The 19,235-nt window shown below is 37.2% G+C and overlaps 1 protein-coding gene across 5 annotated transcripts in view; it reads left to right on the top strand.

Annotated features, from left to right (window-relative positions):
• ABCB7 (ATP binding cassette subfamily B member 7) overlaps positions 1-19,235 on the top strand; it is a 164,542-nt gene that overhangs the window by 10,831 nt on the left and 134,476 nt on the right. The window contains exon 1 of one of the 5 annotated variants that reach the window (XM_038587743.1): positions 18,669-18,842. The exons of 3 other annotated variants lie outside the window; for them this stretch is intronic. In XM_038587743.1, the coding sequence (XP_038443671.1) occupies positions 18,697-18,842 (146 nt within the window). In that variant the 5' untranslated portion in view covers positions 18,669-18,696. Of the gene's footprint in view, positions 1-18,668; positions 18,843-19,235 lie in introns of those variants that run through there. One more of the 5 variants, XM_038587742.1, reaches the window with a different exon arrangement.

Below are 19,235 nucleotides of genomic sequence, written 5' to 3'. Positions count from 1 at the left end.
ACTTTTCCCACTGCCTCCGATATTTAGCCTTCCAATCCATTCCACACAAGACATTAAGATTATTTTTCCTAAAGAACAACTCTGGTTAAGTGTCACTTCTCTGCTTATGGATGTCAGTGGTCTCTATACTTTAGCCTAGTGTTCAAGGCCCTAAAGGATTCCTCACACAACTAGCTTGCTAGCCATATTGTTAAATATTTTCCTATAAATACCCTGCTTTTCTAGGTACACTGGATTGCTCCCTGTTCCTTGGACCTTGTGCTTTTCTGTTTTTGTTCCTTCATTTATGCCATACTGTCTGTCTGAAATACACCTTCTCTAACTCCTGTTTTTCAAATCTTAGCTCAAGGGCCAATTCTATAAAACCATTTAAAAAAAAAGATTTTATGTATTTGGCGGGGAGGGGCAGAGGGAGAAGGAGAAAAAGTCTTAAGCTCCATGGTGAGTGCAGTGCCTGACTCTTGAGTTCCATCTCATGACCCTGAGATCATGACCTGAGCCTAAACCAAGAGTCAGACACTTAACCAACTTTGCCACCCAGGCACCCCAAGAATCATTCTTTATTAGCCTGAAAGACATTGATTTCTTCCTCCTCTGAACTCCTATAACATCTTCTTCTATAAGTAGTTATCATGTGTGTCCTGTTGAAGAGATAAGATTTTAGATATTTAAAAGCCAGATACATTCCAGTCAACTTTTTTATCTTCTACAGAGCCAGGAATGGTCTCTTTTATGTGGTAGTCAGAACATATTTGTGAAATGAATGATTAAACCCTATAACCAAATGACAAAAAAAAAAAAAAGTTTAACATAAAAATAAGTATTTCCTTTGGAGCTGTACATTTGAAATCAAAGGTTCACTTTCTACCCAAAATGTTTATTTCAGCAAAATCATAATAAAATTGTGGAGTCAGTAAGTTTGAGGATAACATCCTTTTTTTTTTTCTTTTTAGAGAGAGAAGGCATGTGGGGTTGGGCCGAGGGAGAGGGGGAGAGAGAGAGAGAGAGTCCCAGGCAGGCACCATGCTCAGCATGAATCCCCATGCAGGACTGGGTATCACGACCCTGAGATCCTGACCTGAACCAAAATCAAGAGTTGGGTGCTTAACCAACTGAGCCACCCAGGCACCCCTGAGGATAACCTCTTGAGTTTGTCCATTGCATTTCTGTCATTAGGTGGTACTGTGCTAGGGTAGTACTGAATGGCAGTTTTTAGTCTGATAATCAAAACATACAGGCTTTTTTATCCTAAAATTTTTGAGTTTAAAAAAAATTTTTTTTTGAGTTTTACTTTATTAGTAGGCATCTTTTGCCAAGAAACAATGACTTAAGAGGCACTTGCAGGGTTTAGTCCGGTTGAGTATCCAACTCCTGGTTTCAGCTCAGGTCATGATCTAAGGGTTGTAAGATTGAGCCCTATTTTGGGCTCCACACTCAGCAAAGAGTCTGCTTGAAATTCTGTTTCTCCCTATCCCTCTGCCTCTCCCCCATTCTCTTATGCACATTCTCTCTCTAAAATAAATAAATAGATCTTTTTAAAAATGACTTACACGATGAAGTTCTTTGAGGAATAAGATATATAAAATTTTACTTTGTAGATATTTTAACTGAAGGTTATGTTTTGGTTCATTCATTAGTTCTCCAATTAAGTTTTCTTTACCACATCCAGAGAGGAAAGAGATGTTGGAGTGGAGAAATTGTATCCTATGGGTGTAGTTTCTCAGATACTGACACTTAAGGAAAGTAGGTTTTTAAACTGTTATCATGCTTTTCAAAGCATAATAAAAAAGAAGTTGAGGTTTCTATTTTGATTTATTATCAAATTGTTTTTACTGGTCTTGAATAACTTGAGTAATTTGTATCATTGTAATATATTCATATTTTTAAGTGTGAATATTTGCCAAGTATGAAGTTCACCTATTTTTAACTATGTTGACTAAGAGCTGTGTGTGTGTACATGTATGTATCAGTTTTCTAGGGCTTCCATAACAAAGTACCATGGACTGGGTCACTTAAACAACAGAAATTTATTTTCTCACAGTTATGGGGGCTAGAAGTCTGAGATCAAGGTGTCATCAGGGTTGATTTCTTCTGTGACCTCTCTCTTTGACTTGCAGAAGATTGTCTTCTTAGCCTTTGTATTTCCTCTATGTATGTCTGTGTCTTAATCTCTTCTCCTGAATACACCAGGCAGATTAGGGCCTACTCTAATGACCTCATCTAACATTAATTACCTCTTTAAAGCCCCAGTCATCAAATATAGTCACTTTTGAGATTAGGACTTCGACGTGAAATTTCCGGAGAGACACAGTTCAGTCCATAACTGCGTGTATGTGTGTGTGTGTGTGTGCACGTACGTGTGTGCAAGCACAGAAAACTTGAAGGATATTCTTAAACTTAGCTCTGAAGAAGGGATGAGTTGGGAGGCTAAAGGACAGTAAAAAGGACCTTTCACTTGATATTGTAGATACTTTGGCATTGTTTGATATGCTTTTATTTATTAACTTATTAGAGAGAGAGAGAGAGAGAAAGAGAGAAGTGAGTGTGCTTATGACCAGAGCTGAAGGCAGATGCTCAACCACTGAGCCACCCAAGCATCCGTATAATGAAAAATTTTATGTATAAGCTTTTCAATTGATGATCTGACCTTTTTTGTTTCTTTGTTTTTCCTTCAATATATTATTTAAATTACTTAACATACAGTGCAGTATTAGTTTCAGGAGTAGAATCTCGTGATTCATCACTTAAATATAACACCTAGGGCTCATCACAAGTGCTCTCCTTAATGCCCATTACCCAGTTACCCCATCCTTCCATCCACCTCCCCTCCAGCAACCCCCATTTCTCTATAGTTGAGAGTCTCTTATAGTTTCCTTCCCTCTCTGCTTTTATCTTATTTTATTTTTCCTTCCTTTTCCTTATGTTCATCTGTTTTGTTTCTTAAATTCCACATGCGTGAAATCACACAGTATTTACCTTTCTCTCACTGACTTATTTCATTTAGTGTAGTACACTCTAGTTCCATCCATGTCATTGCAAATGGTAAGATTTCATTGTCTTGATAGCTCAGTAATATTCCATTATACGTATATACCCATCTTCTTTATCCATTCATGAGCTGTTGGACATTTTTGCTCTTTTCATACATTGGCTATTATTGATAGTGCTGCTATAAACATTGGGATGTATGTGCCCCTTCAAATCAGTATATTTCTATTCTTTCTGATAAATACCCAGTAGTGCAATTGCTGGATTGTAGGGTAGTTCTATTTTTAAACTTTTTGAGGAACCTCCATACTGTTTTCCAGGGTAGCTATACCAGTTTGTATTCCCACCAACAGTGTAAGAGGGTTCCCCTTTCTCCACATTTTCAACATCTGTTGTTTCCTAAGTTGTTCATTTTAGCCATTCTGACAGGTGTGAGGTAGTATCTCATTGTGGTTTTGATTTGTATTTGCCTGATGATGAATGATGTTGAGCATCTTTTCCTTTTTTTAAGATTTATTTATTCATGAGACAGTGGCAGAGAAAGAGAAAGAGAGAGAGAGAGAGAGAGAGAGGCAGATGCTCAACCGCTGAGCCACCAGGCATCCCTTGAGCATCTTCATATGTCTATTACCCATTTGTATGTCCTCTTTGGAGAAATGTCTGTTCAGGTTTTATGCCCATTTCTTAATGGGATTATTATATTTTGGGTGTTGAGTTTGATAAGTTCTTTATAGATTTTGGATATTAGCCCTTTATCCAATATGTCATTTGCAACTATCTTATCCCATTCCACGGGTTGTCTTTTAGTTTTGTTGATTGTTTCCTTTGCTGTGCAAAACCTTTTCATCTTGATGAAGTCCCAATAGTTCATTTCTGCTTCTCTTTTTATTTATTTTATTTTATTTTATTTTATATTTTTTAATTTATTTTTTATTGGTGTTCAATTTACTAACATACAGAATAACCCCCAGTGCCCGTCTGCTTCTCTTTTTAGTGAGAAGTTGCTATGGCTGAGGTTAAAGAGGTTGCTGACTATGTTCTCCTCTAGGATTTTGATGGATTCCTGTCTCACATTTAGATCTTTCATCCATTTTGAATTTATTTTTGTGTATCGTGTAACAAAGTGGTCCAGTTTCATTCTTCTGCATGTTGTTCCTGTCCAGTTTTCCCAGCACCATTTGTTGAAGAGACTGTCTTTTTTCCATTGGATATCCTTCCTGCTTTGTTGCAAATTAGTTGTCCATAAAGTAGTGGGTCCATTTCTGGGTTCTGTGTTCTGTTCCATTGATCTGTGTGTCTGTTTTTGAGACAATACCATACTATCTTGATATTTACTGCTTTGTAATGCAGTTTGATGTCTAGAATTGTAATGCCTCCAGCTCTGGTTTTCTTTTTCAACATTACTTTGGATATTTAGGTCTTTTCTGGTTTAATACAAATTTTAGAATTGTTTGTTCTAATTCTGTGAAAAATGCTGGTATAATTTGATCAGGATTGCATTACATGTGTACATTGCTTTGGGTAATATAGACATTTTGAGAATATATTTTTCTTCTAATCCTTGAGCATGGAATGTTTTTCCATTTCTTTGTCTTCTTGAGTTTCTTTCTTAAGTGTTCTATAGTTTTCAGAATACAGATATTTTACCTCTTTGATTACATTTATTCCTAGGTATCTTACGGTTTTTGGTGCAATTGTAAATGGGATCGATTACTTGATTTCTCTTTATGCTGTTTCATTATTGTTGTAGAGATATACAACAGATTTCTGTATGTTGATTTTATATCCTGTGACTTTGCTGAATTCATGTATCAGTGCTTGTACTCTTCTGGTGGTGTCTCTCAGGTTTTCTACATAGAATATCAAGTTGCCTATGGAGAGTGAAAGTTTGAATTCTTCCTTGCAGATTTGGATGCCTTTTATTTCTTTGTGTTGTCTGATTGCTGAGGCTAGGACTTCCAATATGTTGAACAACAGTGGTGAGAGTGGACATCCCTTTCTTGTTTCTGACCTTAGGAGAAAAACTCTCAGGTTTTCCTCTATTGAGGATGATATTAGCTGTGGGTCTTTCATATGATGTGGGTCCTTTATGATGTTGAGGTATGTTCCCTCTATTCCTACATGGTGTAGGATTCTTATCAAGGAAGGATTCTGTATTTTGTCAAATGCTTTTTCTGCATTTACTGAAAGGATCGTATGGTTCTTGTCCATTCTTTTATTAATGTGGTGTATCACAATGATTGATTTGAGGGTGTTGAACCACAGTTGCAGCCCAGGAATAAATCCCACTTGATCGTGGTGAATAATCCTTTTAATGTACTATTAGATTGTATTAACTAGTATCTCGGTGAGAATTTTTGCATCCATGTTCAACAAGGATATTGGTCTGTAATTCTTTTTGGTAGGATCTTTGCCTGGTTTGGGGATCAAGGTAATGCTGGCATTATAGAATGAGTTTGGAAGTTTTCCTTCCATTTCTATTTTTTGGAATCGCTTCAGGAAAATAGTTATGAATTTTTCTTTAAATATTATCTCTTTAAATAGAATTCCTCTGGGAGGCCATCTGGTCCTGGACTCTGGTTTCTTGGATTTTTAAAGACTGATTCAATTTCTTTGCTGTTTATGGGTCAATTCAGGTTTTCTATTTCTTCCTGTTTTAGATTTGGTAGTTTGTATGTTTCTAGGAATCTATACATTCCTTCCAGATTGCCTAAGATGTTGGCATAAAATTGCTCATAATGTTCTCTTATACTTTTTGTATCTCTGAGGTGTTGGTTGTGATCTCTTTCATTCATTATTTTATTTGGGTCCTTTTTTTCTTTTTTTTCTATTTGATAAGTCTGGCTAGGGGTTTATCAATCTACTAATTCTTTTGAAGAACCAGCTCCTAGTTTTGTTGATCTGTTCTTTTTTTAATATTTCTATATCTTTTTTTCTGCTTTAATCTTAATTATTTACATCTTTCTCCTGGAGTTAGGTTTTATTTGCTGTTCTTTTTCCAGCTCTTTTAGGTATAAAGTTGAGTTGTGCATTTGAGAGTTTTTTTGTTTCTTGAGGAAGTCCTTTATTGCTGTATACCTCTCTCATAGGACCACCTTTGCTACATCCAACAAGTTTTGGACTGTAATGTTTACATTTTCATTTGCTTCCTTGTATTTATAAATTCCTTTTTTCATTTCCTTACTAATTATTCATTGTTTAGTAGGATGTTCTTTAACATCCATGTATTTGTGGTCTTTCCAAATTTTTTCTTGTGGTTGACTTCAAGCTTCATAGTCTTGTGGCCTGAGAATATGCATGGTGATCTCAGTCTTTTTGTACTTGTTGAGACTTTGTTTGTGACGCAGTATTTTATGTGTTCTGGAGAGTGTTCCATGTGTATTCAAAAAGAATGTGTAATCTCCTACTTAGGATGAAATTCTCTGAATATATCTGTTAAGTTCATCTGGTCTATTGTGTCATTTAAAGCCATTGATTCCTTGCTGATCTTCTGCTTCAATGATCTGTCCTTTGCTATGTTAACATCCCCTACTATTATTGTATTTTCAATGTGTTTTTCTAAGTTCTTTATTAATTGATTTATATATTTTGGTGCTCTCAGGTTGAGGCATAAATGTTTACAATTGAGGATGTTCTTGTTGAATAGACCCTTGTATTATGATAGTGTCCTTCTTCATTTCTTTTTTTTTTAAAGATTTTATTTATTTATTCACGAGAGACCCAGAGAGAGAGAGGCAGAGACACAGGCAGAGGGAGAAGCAGGCTCCATGCAGAGAGCCCAATGCGGGACTTGATCCCGGGACACCGGGATCATGCCCTGAGCCAAAGGCAGATGCTCCACTGCTGAGCCACCCAGTTGTCCCTCCTTCTTCATTTCTTATTACAGTCTTTGGTTTAAAATCTAGGTTGTCTGATACAAGATATGGCTACTCCAGCTTTCTTTTGATGTCCGTTAGCAGGGTAAATGGTTCTCCATCCCCTCACTTTCAATCTGGAGGTCTTTGGGTCCAAAATGATTATTTTCTAAGCAGCATGTAGGTAGATATTGCTTTTTTTAAAAATCTGTTCTGATACCCTGTATCTTTTCATTGTATTGTTGAGTCCATTTATATTCAGAGAAATTATTGATAGATAATGTACTTATTGCCATTGTATTACCAGTAAAGTCACTGTTCCTGTAGATTTTCTCTGTTCTTTCTAGACTTTGTTGCTTTTGATCTCCCTTTCCTGCTCAAGGATCTCCTTTGTTATTTCTTCTAGAGCTGGTTTAGTGTTTATGAACTCCTTTAGTTTTTGCTTGTCTTGGAAACTCTATCTCTTTGCTGATCTGAATGACAGCTTTGCTGGATATAGTACTTTTGGCTGCATATTTCTGCATTTAGCATGTTGAATATATCATGCTACCGCTTTCTGCCCTGCCACGTTTCCATAGATAAGTCTGCTGCTAATCTTCTGTATTTAACCTTTTGGGTTAAGGACTTTTTGTCCATAGCTTCTTTCAGAATTCTCTCTTTATCTTTATATTTTGCAAGTTTCATTTTGATACATCTTGGTGTTTTTATAGGTCACAAAATTCTTTAACATTTTATTTCTTCCTTTTCCTATTTGATGCATGGTTTTCACCAGGTCCCCCGCCCCCTCCCCCCCAAAAAAGACTTTCTGTTGCTTAGAGCTACACTCCTCAGTATAGGAGACATTAGCTACATGTGGCTATTTAAATGTCAATTCAAGTTAATTAAATTAAAATAAAATAAACTTAATAGTTTAGTCACACTAGACACATTTCAAGTGCTCAATAGCAACATGTGACTAAGTGGCTATTGTATATGACCACACAGATATAGAACATTTCTATTATCATAGAAAGTTCTGCTGGACATGGCTGGCCTAGGAAATGATTTTAATAGGGGATGATATTATCAGATTTGCTTTAGGAATATGATTCTGGTTGCAGTTTGAAGGATAGTTTGAAAATTAGTGATTGGTGTTATAGAGATCAGTTAGGAGGATACTGAAGTAATGTAGAAGAGAAGTGATAAGTGCCCCTACTGCCTGTCATAAGGAACATTGTCAGGATTTGCCACCAAGCATTCTTGTATTGCGACATTATTTTGAATTTTTTTAAAATATTTTTTTAAATTTATTTTTTATTGGTGTTCAATTTACCAACATACAGAATAACCCCCAGTGCCCATCACCCATTCACTCCCACCCCCTGCCCTTTTTTAAAGATTTTATTTATTTATTCATGAGAGATCCAGAGAGAGAGAAGCAGAGACATAGGCAGAGGGAGAAGCAGGCTCCATGCAGGGAGCCCGATGTGGGACTCAGTCCTGGGACTCCAGGATCACGCCCTGAGCCAAAGGCAGATGCTCAACCGCTGACCCACCCAGGTGTCCCAAATTTTGAAATATTTTTAAAGATAATGAAAGGTTTGGAAGCTGGAGAGTGTCACTTCGCCTTAGCTTCTTTTCTCAATCTCAGGATTTTTAAGCTACACAAATAAGCATTTGAATAAGACTTCAGCTGTCTCCCACAGTTCTGAGGCAGATCAAGTGAACCATGAAGTGCTTTAAATTTTGCTATTACAATTTTTGCCTATGGTTCTGTAATAAAAGCCCGTCTTTTGTAATCAATTTTGTGGGGACTGCCTATAGAACTTATGTGGGTAAACTACTATAACTTCTGTTTTGAATGCTCTTCAAGCGTCCAGTTACACCTTAGCTAATTAGTGACAGAATTGACACTATAACCCAAGGTTTTTCATTCATCTCTTTCCCCCTTCATCTTATTAGCTCTATTTTCACAACTCGAATGGATAAATTTTACTTCTTATTTCAGACCATTTGTGCAATTATACTCTGCTGCATTGATGAATAGCTAGAGTAAATCTATTTAAATAAAACTATAATAAAAATATCTTGTAAATGAATTCTTGTATGTTATTAATTTAGAATATCGTGATACATTCAGAAGTAGCAAAACCATACCACACTGAGGTTTTAGAGTTTACCACAAATGCTCTACATTTACAAAAAATATGTCATCATCTTCAGACAGTGCTTTAAGAAACATATATTGGGTACCTGCCATTTGGCAGACATTGGTATAAGGCACTGGAGCTACAATCACGAGCGATGTATAAGTCTTTGTCCTCCAGGAAATCACAATTTAGAGGAGAAAACATAACCAACGATTCAAATAAGGTGTGGTAAGTGCCTTCATAGGGGTATGTGCAGGATTATATGGGAGCCCAGATGCAGAGAACCACCCTCACCCTAGAGAGGTCAGGGAAGACTTTCCACAGAATTTATAGATGATTATTTTTTTTAAATAATAAATTTATTTTTTATTGGTGTTCAATTTGCCAACATACAGAATAACACCCAGTGCTCATCCTGGTAAGTGCCCCCCTCAGTGCCCGTCACCCATTCACCCCCAACCCCCACACTCCTCCCCTTCCATCACCCCTAGTTCGTTTCCCAGAGTTAGGAGTCTTTATGTTCTGTCTCCCTTTCTGATATTTCCCACACATTTCTTCTCCCTTCCCTTATATTCCCTTTCAATATTATTTATATTCCCCAAATGAATGAGAACATACAATGTTTGTCCTTCTCCGATTGACTTACTTCACTCAGCATAATACTTTCCAGTTCGATCCACGTTGAAGCAAATGGTGGGTATTTGTCATTTCTAATGGCTGAGTAATATTCCATTGTATACATAAACCACATCTTCTTTATCCATTCATCTTTCGATGGACACTGAGGCTTCTTCCACAGTTTGGCTATTGTGGACATTGCTGCGAGAAACATCGGGGTGCAGGTGTCCCGGCGTTTCACTGCATCTGAATCTTTGGGGTAAATCCCCAACAGTGCAATTGCTGGGTCGTAGGGCAGGTCTATTTTTCACTCTTTGAGGAACCTCCACACAGTTTTCCAGAGTGGCTGTACCAGTTCACATTCCCACCAACAGTGTAAGAGGGTTCCCTTTTCTCCGCATCCTCTCCAACATTTGTGGTTTCCTGCCTTGTTAATTTTCCCCATTCTCACTGGTGTGAGGTGGTATCTCATTGTGGTTTTGATTTGTATTTCCCTGATGGCAAGTGATGCAGAGCATTTTCTCATGTGCATGTTGGCCATGTCTATGTCTTCCTCTGTGAGAGTTCTCTTCATGTCTTTTGCCCATTTCATGATTGGATTGTTTGTTTCTTTGCTGTTGAGTTTAAGAAGTTCTTTATAGATCTTGGAAACTAGCCCTTTATCGGATACGTCATTTGCAAATATCTTCTCCCGTTCTGTAGGTTGTCTTTTAGTTTTGTTGACTGTATCCTTTGCTGTGCAAAAGTTTCTTATCTTGATGAAGTCCCAATAGTTCATTTTTGCTTTTGTTTCTTTTGCCTTCGTCGATGTATCTTGCAAGAAGTTACTGTGGCTGAGTTCAAAAAGGGTGTTGCCTGTGTTCTCCTCTAGGATTTTGATGGACTTTTGTCTCACATTTAGATCTTTCATCCATTTTGAGTTTATCTTTGTGTATGGTGAAAGAGAGTGGTCTAGTTTCATTCTTCTGGAGGTGGATGTCCAATTTTCCCAGCACCATTGATTGAAGAGACTGTCTTTGTTCCAATGGATAGTCTTTCCTCCTTTATCGAATATTAGTTGGCCATAAAGTTCAGGGTCCACTTCTGGAATCTCTATTCTGTTCCATTGATGTATGTGTCTGTTTTTGTGCCAGTACCACACTGTCTTGATGACCACAGCTTTGTAGTACAACTGAAATCTGGCATTGTGATGCCCCCAGATATGGTTTTCTTTTTAAAAATTCCCCTGGCTATTTGGGGTCTTTTCTGATTCCACACAAATCTTAAAATAATTTGTTCTAACTCTCTGAAGAAAGTCCATGGTATTTTGACAGGGATTGCATTAAATGTGTAAATTGCCCTGGCTAACATTTACATTTTCACAATATTAATTATAGATGATTATTGAAGGATTTGTTTGTGGGTATTGGTTTGGTGGATGAATGAGGACAAAGGGATATTTTAGGGTAAAAGATACTAAATGATATGTCTTCTTTGGAGAAGCTGTAGTTTGGAGGTGGACAAGACTGAAGTAGACATTTGGTTTGGATGGAACATTTAGAGGGTTTACTGTTAATGGAGATCAGGGATGATGACTTTGACTAAGGCTATGACTGATTATAGAGCTATTTAGGAGGTAAAGTTGATAGGAGTTATGAGTGGTTTGATGCAGAGGATAAAGAACAAATAAACATTAGTGAATAGTTCCTAGTATCTGGCTTAGGCTCCTGGGTGGATAGTGATGCTGTTAACTAAGATTGGAGGAGCAAATTTGAGGGGTTGGAGATGATAGTCCTTAATGTACACAGCATAGCGGCTGAACCATTTTGTATTTTTACCAGTAGTGTGTAGAGGTTCCATTTTCTTAAATCACTTCCAAGATGCCCTATTTTTGTTATTTTTTGTTTGGTTGTTTTTTGTATTTTTGGTATAGCCATCCTTGTGAATGTGAATAGATTGGTGGTTTTGATATGCAGTTGCCTAATGACTAATGATGTTGAGAATAATTTCATGTGTTTGTTGGCCATTTGTATATCCATTGTCAAATTTGAGGTAATAGGAATTTCCTCCTATGTTTTCTTTTAAGAGTTTTATTGTTTTAGCTTTTCTATTTTGGTCATTGATCCAATTTTGGGTTGACTTTTTGAATGTGATTTGAGGTGGGGGTCCAACTTCATTCTTTTGTATGTTAATATCCATTTGTACTAGAACCATTTGTTGAGGAGACTCCTCTTTCCCCTTGGAATGAACTTGGCACCCTTGTCAAAAAAATCAATTGCCATAGTTGTATGGGTGTATTTCTGGACTCTAAATTCTGTTCCACTAGTCTATATGTATATCCTTAAGTCACTACCACACTTTCAATTATTTTATTTTTGTAGTCAGCTTTTCAGGAAGTGTGTGTCCTCTAACTCCCTCAATCCCTTTTGTCTTTTTCTTGCCTAGTTGCTCTAGCTAGGACTTCCAGTAGAATATTGCGTAGCAGTAGTGAAAACTGTTGCCCATATCTTGTTCCTCATCTTAAGGGGGTACATTGAGTTTTTCACCATTGAGTATAATGTTAGGCATAATTTTTACATATTTTATCATGTTGAAGAAATTTCTTTCTATTCCTAGTTCTCTGAGTGTTTTTTTTTTTTTTTAATTTTATTTATTTATGATAGTCACATAGAGAGAGAGAGAGAGGCAGAGACATAGGCAGAGGGAGAAGCAGGCTCCATGCACCGGGAGCCTGACGTGGGATTCGATCCGGGATCTCCAGGATCGCGCCCTGGGCCAAAGGCAGGCGCCAAACCGCTGCGCCACCCAGGGATCCCTCTCTGAGTGTTTTTATCACAAAAGGATGTTGGGTTTGTCAAGTGCTTTTTCTTCATAAATTGAGATGATAGTATGACTTTAAATTTCTTTTTAACTTTTAAAATGGCTTATTGGGATTTTTAAAATTTTAATTCTAGTATAGTTAACATACACTGTTACATTAGTTTCACGTGTACAATAAAATGATACAACTATCCCATTCATCACCCAGTCCTCTAAAAAACTGTTTTAAGTCATCGCTTTTATTAAGTGGCTAAGTAAACATCTTTCCAAAAAATAGATAAAATTGTTCATTGGAATCTTGTCTCTTCCCCCACTTTACTCCCTTGCTTAAAAGTAATCAGCAGCTTCACATTGTTCAAAGTTCAAGTCAGAAGTCACTGACATCGCTCCAAGAGCCTTGCAACAGGTGCCCCTCCAGTTTCCTCTATAGCCTCTCCTGTGGGCCATATCAGCCTGGTGTTTGCCCTTAGGACTTGCCAAACTCTATTCTGCCTTGGAGTATTCATCGAAGCTCTCTTGCTACCTGGATTCCAATATATTCTTCATTACAGCGTTTTGTTCATGACATTTTTCTCATTTCCTAGACATTTTTAAGTGTCAATTTATTTACTTCTGTACTGTGTTTGCCAGACTAAAATTTCTTGAGGGCAAGGCAATTCCTTTTTCATTCCCCACTGTGCCTTACACCTGCCTGGCATGTAGTTGATATGGTGTTTATTTATGTAAATATACAGTGAATAAAGGAATGAATCAGTAAATCAAAGAGTATTGAGGAATACTCAGATATTGCACCTAATGATTCTTCATGCGTTGCATATAGCAGGGATTCTAAAATGTTGCCACATATTAGAATTACCTGGGTAGCTTTTAAAAATGTATACTCTCAGTATACATTTTAAATCTTATACCTGTTATAACAGTTGGGGTTGAGAGCCAAAAATCAGTAGTTTTTATTTTTAAATTGTTTTACACTTAATTTTTTAAGTTTTTATTTTAATTTCAATTAGTTTACATACACTGTTATATTAATTTCAGGTGTACAATATGGTAATGTAACACTTCCATACAACATCTAGTGCTCATCAAATCAAGTGTACTCTAATCCCCATCACCTATTTATCCCATCTCCCAACATCTCTCCCCTCAAGGTAACCATCAGGTTGTTCTCTTGCTTTGTCTCTCATTTTTCCCCTTTGGCTTGTTTTGTTTCTTAAATTCACATGAGTGAAATCATGGCGTTTGTCTTTCTCTGACTTATTTTGCTTAGAAAAATACTCTCTACCGCCATCTATGTCATTGCAAATGGCAAGATTTCATTTTTTTTTATGGCTGAGTAATAATAGTCTATTCTGTATATATATGTATACCACATCTTTATCCATTCATGAATTGATGGACTGCTTCAGTCCATCAGAATTGATGTAGACTGCTTCCATATTATTTTGGCTATTGTAAATAATGTTGCTATAGACATAAGAAGTGCATATATCCCTTTGAAATAGTGTTCTTGTGCCTTTGGGTAAATACCCAGCAGTGCAATTGTTGGATCATAAGGTAGTTGTATTTTTAACTTTTTGAAGAATCTCTGTATTGTTTTCCACAGTGGCTTACGAGTTTGCATTCCTACCAGTAGTGCAAGAGGCTTCCTCTTTTCCCGTATCCTCATCAATACCTGTTGTTTCTTGTACTGTTAATTTTAGGCATTCTGATAGGTGTGAAGTAGTATCTCATCATTGTTTTGATTTGTATTTCTTTGGTGAGGAGTGATCTTGAGCATCATTTCATGTGTCTGTTAGCCATCTGGATGTCTTCTTTCAAAAAGTTTCTATTCATGTCTTCTGCCCATTTCTTAACTGGATTATTTGGGGTTTTTCTGGGGGTGTTGAGTTTGATAACTTCTTTATATGTTTTGGGTACTAACCCTTTATCAGATATGTCATTCGCAAATATCTTCTCTCCCTCAATAGGCTGCTTTTTAGTTTTGTTGATTGTTTCCTTCATTGTAAAGAACTTGCTTATTTTTATGAAGTCCCAATAGTTCATTTTTGCTTTTGTTTCCCATGCCTGTGATGATGTGTCTAGTAAGAAATTGCTATGACCAAGGTAATAGAAATTTCTGCCTGTGTTCTCCTCTAGGATTTTGATGGCTTCCTATCTTAGATTAAGTTATTTCATCCATTTTGAATTCATTTTTGTGTATGGTGTAAGAAAATGATTCAGTTTCATTCTTCTGCATGTTGCTGTTCAGTTTTCCCAACACCATTTGTTGAAGAGACCATCTTTTTTCTGTTGGATATTCTTTCCTGCTTTGTCAAAGATTAGGTAACCTTGTAGTTGTGGTTACAATTCTGGGTTCTCTCTTTTGTTCCATTGATGAATCTTCATTACATTACATTTAACAGATGAATGTGTCTGTTTTTCTGCCCATACCATTCTGTCTTGATGACTACAGCTTTGTAATGTAGCTTGAAATATGCAATCATGATGCCTCCAGGTTTTCTTTTTTAGAATTGCTTTGGCTATTTAGGGTCTTTTGTGGTTCCATACAAATTGTAGGATTGTTCTAGTTTTGTGAAAAATGCTGGTGATATTTTGATAGGAATTACATTAAATGTGTAAATGCTTTGTGTAGTGTAGACATTTTAACAATACTTATTCTTCCAATACATGAACAAGAATGCTTTTCCATTTTTTTGGTGTCCTCTTCAATGTCTTTCATAAATGCTTTACAGTTTTCAGAGTAAATATCTTTTACCTAGGTTTATTCCTAGATATCTTAATGTTCTTGGTGCAATTGCAAATGGGATTGATTTCTTGGTTTCTTTGTTGCTTCATTATTGGTGCATAGAAATGCAACAGATTTCTGCATATTGATTTTATATCCTGCAGCTTTGCTGAATTCATGTATTAGTTTTAGCAATATTTTGGTGGAACCTTTAGGGTTTTCTACATAGAGTATCATGTTGTCTGCAAGTAGTGAGTTTGCTATCTTCCTTACCGATTTGGATGCCTTTTCTTTCTTAGTGTTGTCTGATTGCTGAGCCAGTAGTATATTAAGTAGTAATGGTGAGAGTGGACATCCCTGTCTTGTTCCTGACTATAGGGTAAAGGCTCTCAGTTTTTTTTTCCATTGATGATAGTAGCTGTGGGTCTTTCATAAATGTCTTTTATGGTGTTGAGGTGTTCTGTATATCCATTCACTTTTTTGAGGGTCCATGTGTTTGAGGTCTTTCCAAATTTTTTCTTCTGGTTGACTTTCATAACTTTGTGGTCTGAAAATATGCATGGTATGATCTCAGTCTTTTTGTACTTGTTGAGGGCTAGTTTGTGACCCAGTATGTGATCTGTTCTGAAGAATGTTCCGTGTGCACTGAAAAAGAATGTGTACTGGGTTGCTTTAGAATGAAATGTTCTGAATTTAAGTCCATCCAGTCTGATGTGTCATTTAATGCCATTGTTTCCTTGTTGATTTTCTGTTTAAATGATCTGTCTATTGCTGTAAGTGGGGTGTTTAAGTACACTGTTATTATTGTATTATTATCAGTAAGTATCTTTATGTTTATTATTTATTGATTTATATATTTGTGTACTACCAAGCTGAGTATATATTTACAATTGTTAGATCTTCTTGATGTATAGACCCCTTAATTATGATATAATGCCCTTCTTTATCTCTTGTTGCAATCTTTGTTTTAAAATCTAGTGTAGCTGACGTACACATGGCTACTCTCTGGCTTTCTTTTGATGTCCATTTGCATGATAGATGGTTCTCCATCCCCTCACTTTCAATGTTCAGATGCTTTAGGCCTAAAATGCATCTTTTGTAAAGGAAGCATGTAGATCTTTTTTCTATACATTCTGATACCATATGCCTTTTGGTTGGAGCATGTAGTCTCTTTATACTCAGTGATTATTGTAAGATAAGAATTTAGTGTCATTGTGTTATCTGTCGAGTTGGTGTTTCTGGTGATGTTCTCTGGTCCTTTCTAGTCTTTCTTGCTTTTGGTCTTTTTTCCCCACTCACAGAGTTCCCCTCAGAATTTTCTCACAGAGATGGTTTAATGGTCACAAACTTCTTTAGTTTTTGTTTGGGAAACTCTTTTTCTCCTATTCTGAATTACAGCCTTGCTGGATAAGAAATTCTTGGTTGCATATTTTTTCCATTCAGCAATTTAAATATATCCTTCCATTGCCTTCTGGCCTGCCAAGATTCTGTGGAGAGATCTGCTGCAGTCTGATCTGTCTTGTGGGTTAAGGCCTTTTCTTTTCCTTTCTGCTATCAGGATTCTTTCTTTGTGTATTTTGTAAATTTGACTATCATATGCCTTGGCTATGGTTGACTTATGTTGAATTTAATGGGAGTTTTTTGTGTTTCTTAGATTTTGATGGCAGTATCCTTCCCCAGATTAGGGGAGTTTTTAGCTACAATTTGCTCAAATAAACTTCTGCCCCTTTTTCTCTCTCTTCATCTTCTGAGATTCCTATGCTACAGATATTACTCTGTTTTAGTAAGTCACTGAGTTCCCTATGTCTCCTGCCATGATCTGTTGATCACCACTGTATACCTCTTCTTTTCAACTTCATTATTTTCTATAATTTTATTTTCTGTATAACTGATTTGTGTCTCTGCTTTGTCCATTCTCCTTTTTTATGGTATCCATTTGGTTCTGTATCAGTGATGGCAATTTTAATTTTGGCCTGACTAGATTTTAGTTCTTTTATCTCTGCAGTAAGAGAGTATCTAGTGTTTTCTATGCTTTTCTCAAGCCCAGCTAGTATTGTTATAATTGTTTTAAATTCTATTTCAGACATCTTATATCTGTATTGATTAAATCTCTGGCCATTATTTCTTCCTTTTCTTTCTTTTGGGGTGAATTTCTCTGTCTTGTCATTTTGGAGGAAAAAAGTAATGATAGAAATAATAAAAAAATTAAAGATTGAAAAAAATTAAAATAAAATAAGATAGAATAAATAAAGGAAGCTAGATCCTAGGTATATTTTGGTCTGCTTGTTATGAGAAGCTTGTTACAAAAAAAGGTAGAAAGAAAGAGAAGAAAAAGAAAGAAAGAAAAAAATGAAAAATTAAAATATATATAAAATAAAAAATATAAAAAAACTTGTATTCAGAAAAGGAAATGAAAGACAAAAACAACAAAAAAAAAGGAAACAAATGACAAAATAACCCCAGAGGAAGCTAGATCCTGTTTCTCCTAGAATTGAAGCTTTCCAGCACTCTAAAATCAGCAGACTTGGGGCAGCCCAGACGGCTCAGTGGTTTAGCGCCACCTTCATCCTAGGGCTTGATCCTGGAGATCCCGGATCGAGTCCCATGTCAGGCTTCGTACATGGAGCCTGCTTCTCCCTCTGTCTGCGTCTCTGCCTCTCTCTCTCTCTCTCTCTCTCTGTGTCTCATAAATAAATAAAATCTTTAAAAAATAAAAATAAAATCAGACTTGAAGTGGGTGGGGGGTTTGTGCTGGATTTTTGGGGGAGGGACCTATTTCCATGATTCTCAAGTGGAATTCCTCTAGTGGAGTGTGCCTTCAGGGCAGGCGGAAGGGGTGGGGCTAGGTATAGTGGCTCTGTTACCAACTTGGCACTGTTTAGCACATTTAGGTGGATCAAGCTGGTGGGTGCAGGGAGAAAATGGCTTTGCATCATTCTCCTGTCTCTGGAGTGGGAAATGTGCACCACCTGTTTTTAGTGAGCCCTCAGAGACATGCAAACAATGACCCTTCCTGTGTTCCTGGTTTCTGTCAGATCCCTGCCTTCACCCTGTGTCTGAGGTGTTTGCCTGCCGAATGGCATAGCATTCCTGTGTTTTTTCTCAAGTGGGGCTGTGTTTCAAAACCCCACACTTTAGAGATCCCTGAAGGGCAGATCTGCACTGATCCTCTGGGGGAGAGTTTCTCTGCAATGTGGCTGGTGCTGGCTTGTAGCAGAAGTCAGTGGCAAGATGGTGCTGCAGTTCAGAGTTCATAGTGAATTGCAGCACATAACCAGCGGCAGGTTTTGTAGTCCTCAGCCAGTGTCTTTCTGTATTGGTGGAAGGGGCAGCTCAGTGTCGCCCACAGGGTCCTTTGCCCACAGAGAGGCCAAGCCATATCACCACTCCCAAATGTCCTCAAGCTGTTTCCAGTGCTGGCTTGTTCCAGAAGACAGTTAGTTGCAAGACCATACAGCCATTGGGTGTTTATGGAAATTGCAACACATAGCCTGTGCCAAGGTTTGTAGCCCTCAGCTGGAGTCTTCATTTCTATACTGGTGTTGGGGTGGCTGGATGGCCCCACAGGATCTTGCCCTCAAAGATGACATATCACCTCTCCAAAATGCATTCCAAGCAAGGGAACCACTTCTCCCCATGTGACATTGAGGATCCTCAGGCTGCCTGCTGCTGGGACTCAGCTCCACTCTTCCACCAAAGCACCACTCAACTCTCTAGATGTAAACCTTGGTATGTCACAAGCTTCTGAAACCTCAGAATATGCACTTTGCTGTTTATAGGAAACTGGCAGTATTGTAGCCTTCTCCTTTCCCCCCGTCAATGGTTTTGAGTAATAGTTTTCTTGTATTGTTCTCTGCATATGTTTTTGCTCTTTTTTTTCCCATGCTTTTTCTCTCTCTTTTCCTTGTCTCTCACTACTCCATCTTCTGCCAGAGCTCCCTGCCCTAGGGAGCACCCACCACTCTTTTCTCCTATGTGTGAACTCTCTGTAGTTCCTACCTTCTGTGGGTTGTTTTTCTGGTTTGTAGACATGCAGCATTTTCTCCAAGACTTCCAATTGATTTCTTGGGTGTTCAGAATGATTTTATATTTATCTAACTGTGTTTGAGAGAGGAGGCAAGC

This window comes from Canis lupus, chromosome X (genome assembly GCF_011100685.1).
Source record: "Canis lupus familiaris isolate Mischka breed German Shepherd chromosome X, alternate assembly UU_Cfam_GSD_1.0, whole genome shotgun sequence".
NCBI classification, from domain to species: domain Eukaryota; kingdom Metazoa; phylum Chordata; class Mammalia; order Carnivora; family Canidae; genus Canis; species Canis lupus.
The sequence above is the reverse complement of the archived record's forward strand: the minus strand, read 5'-3'. Positions and strand labels throughout refer to the sequence as shown.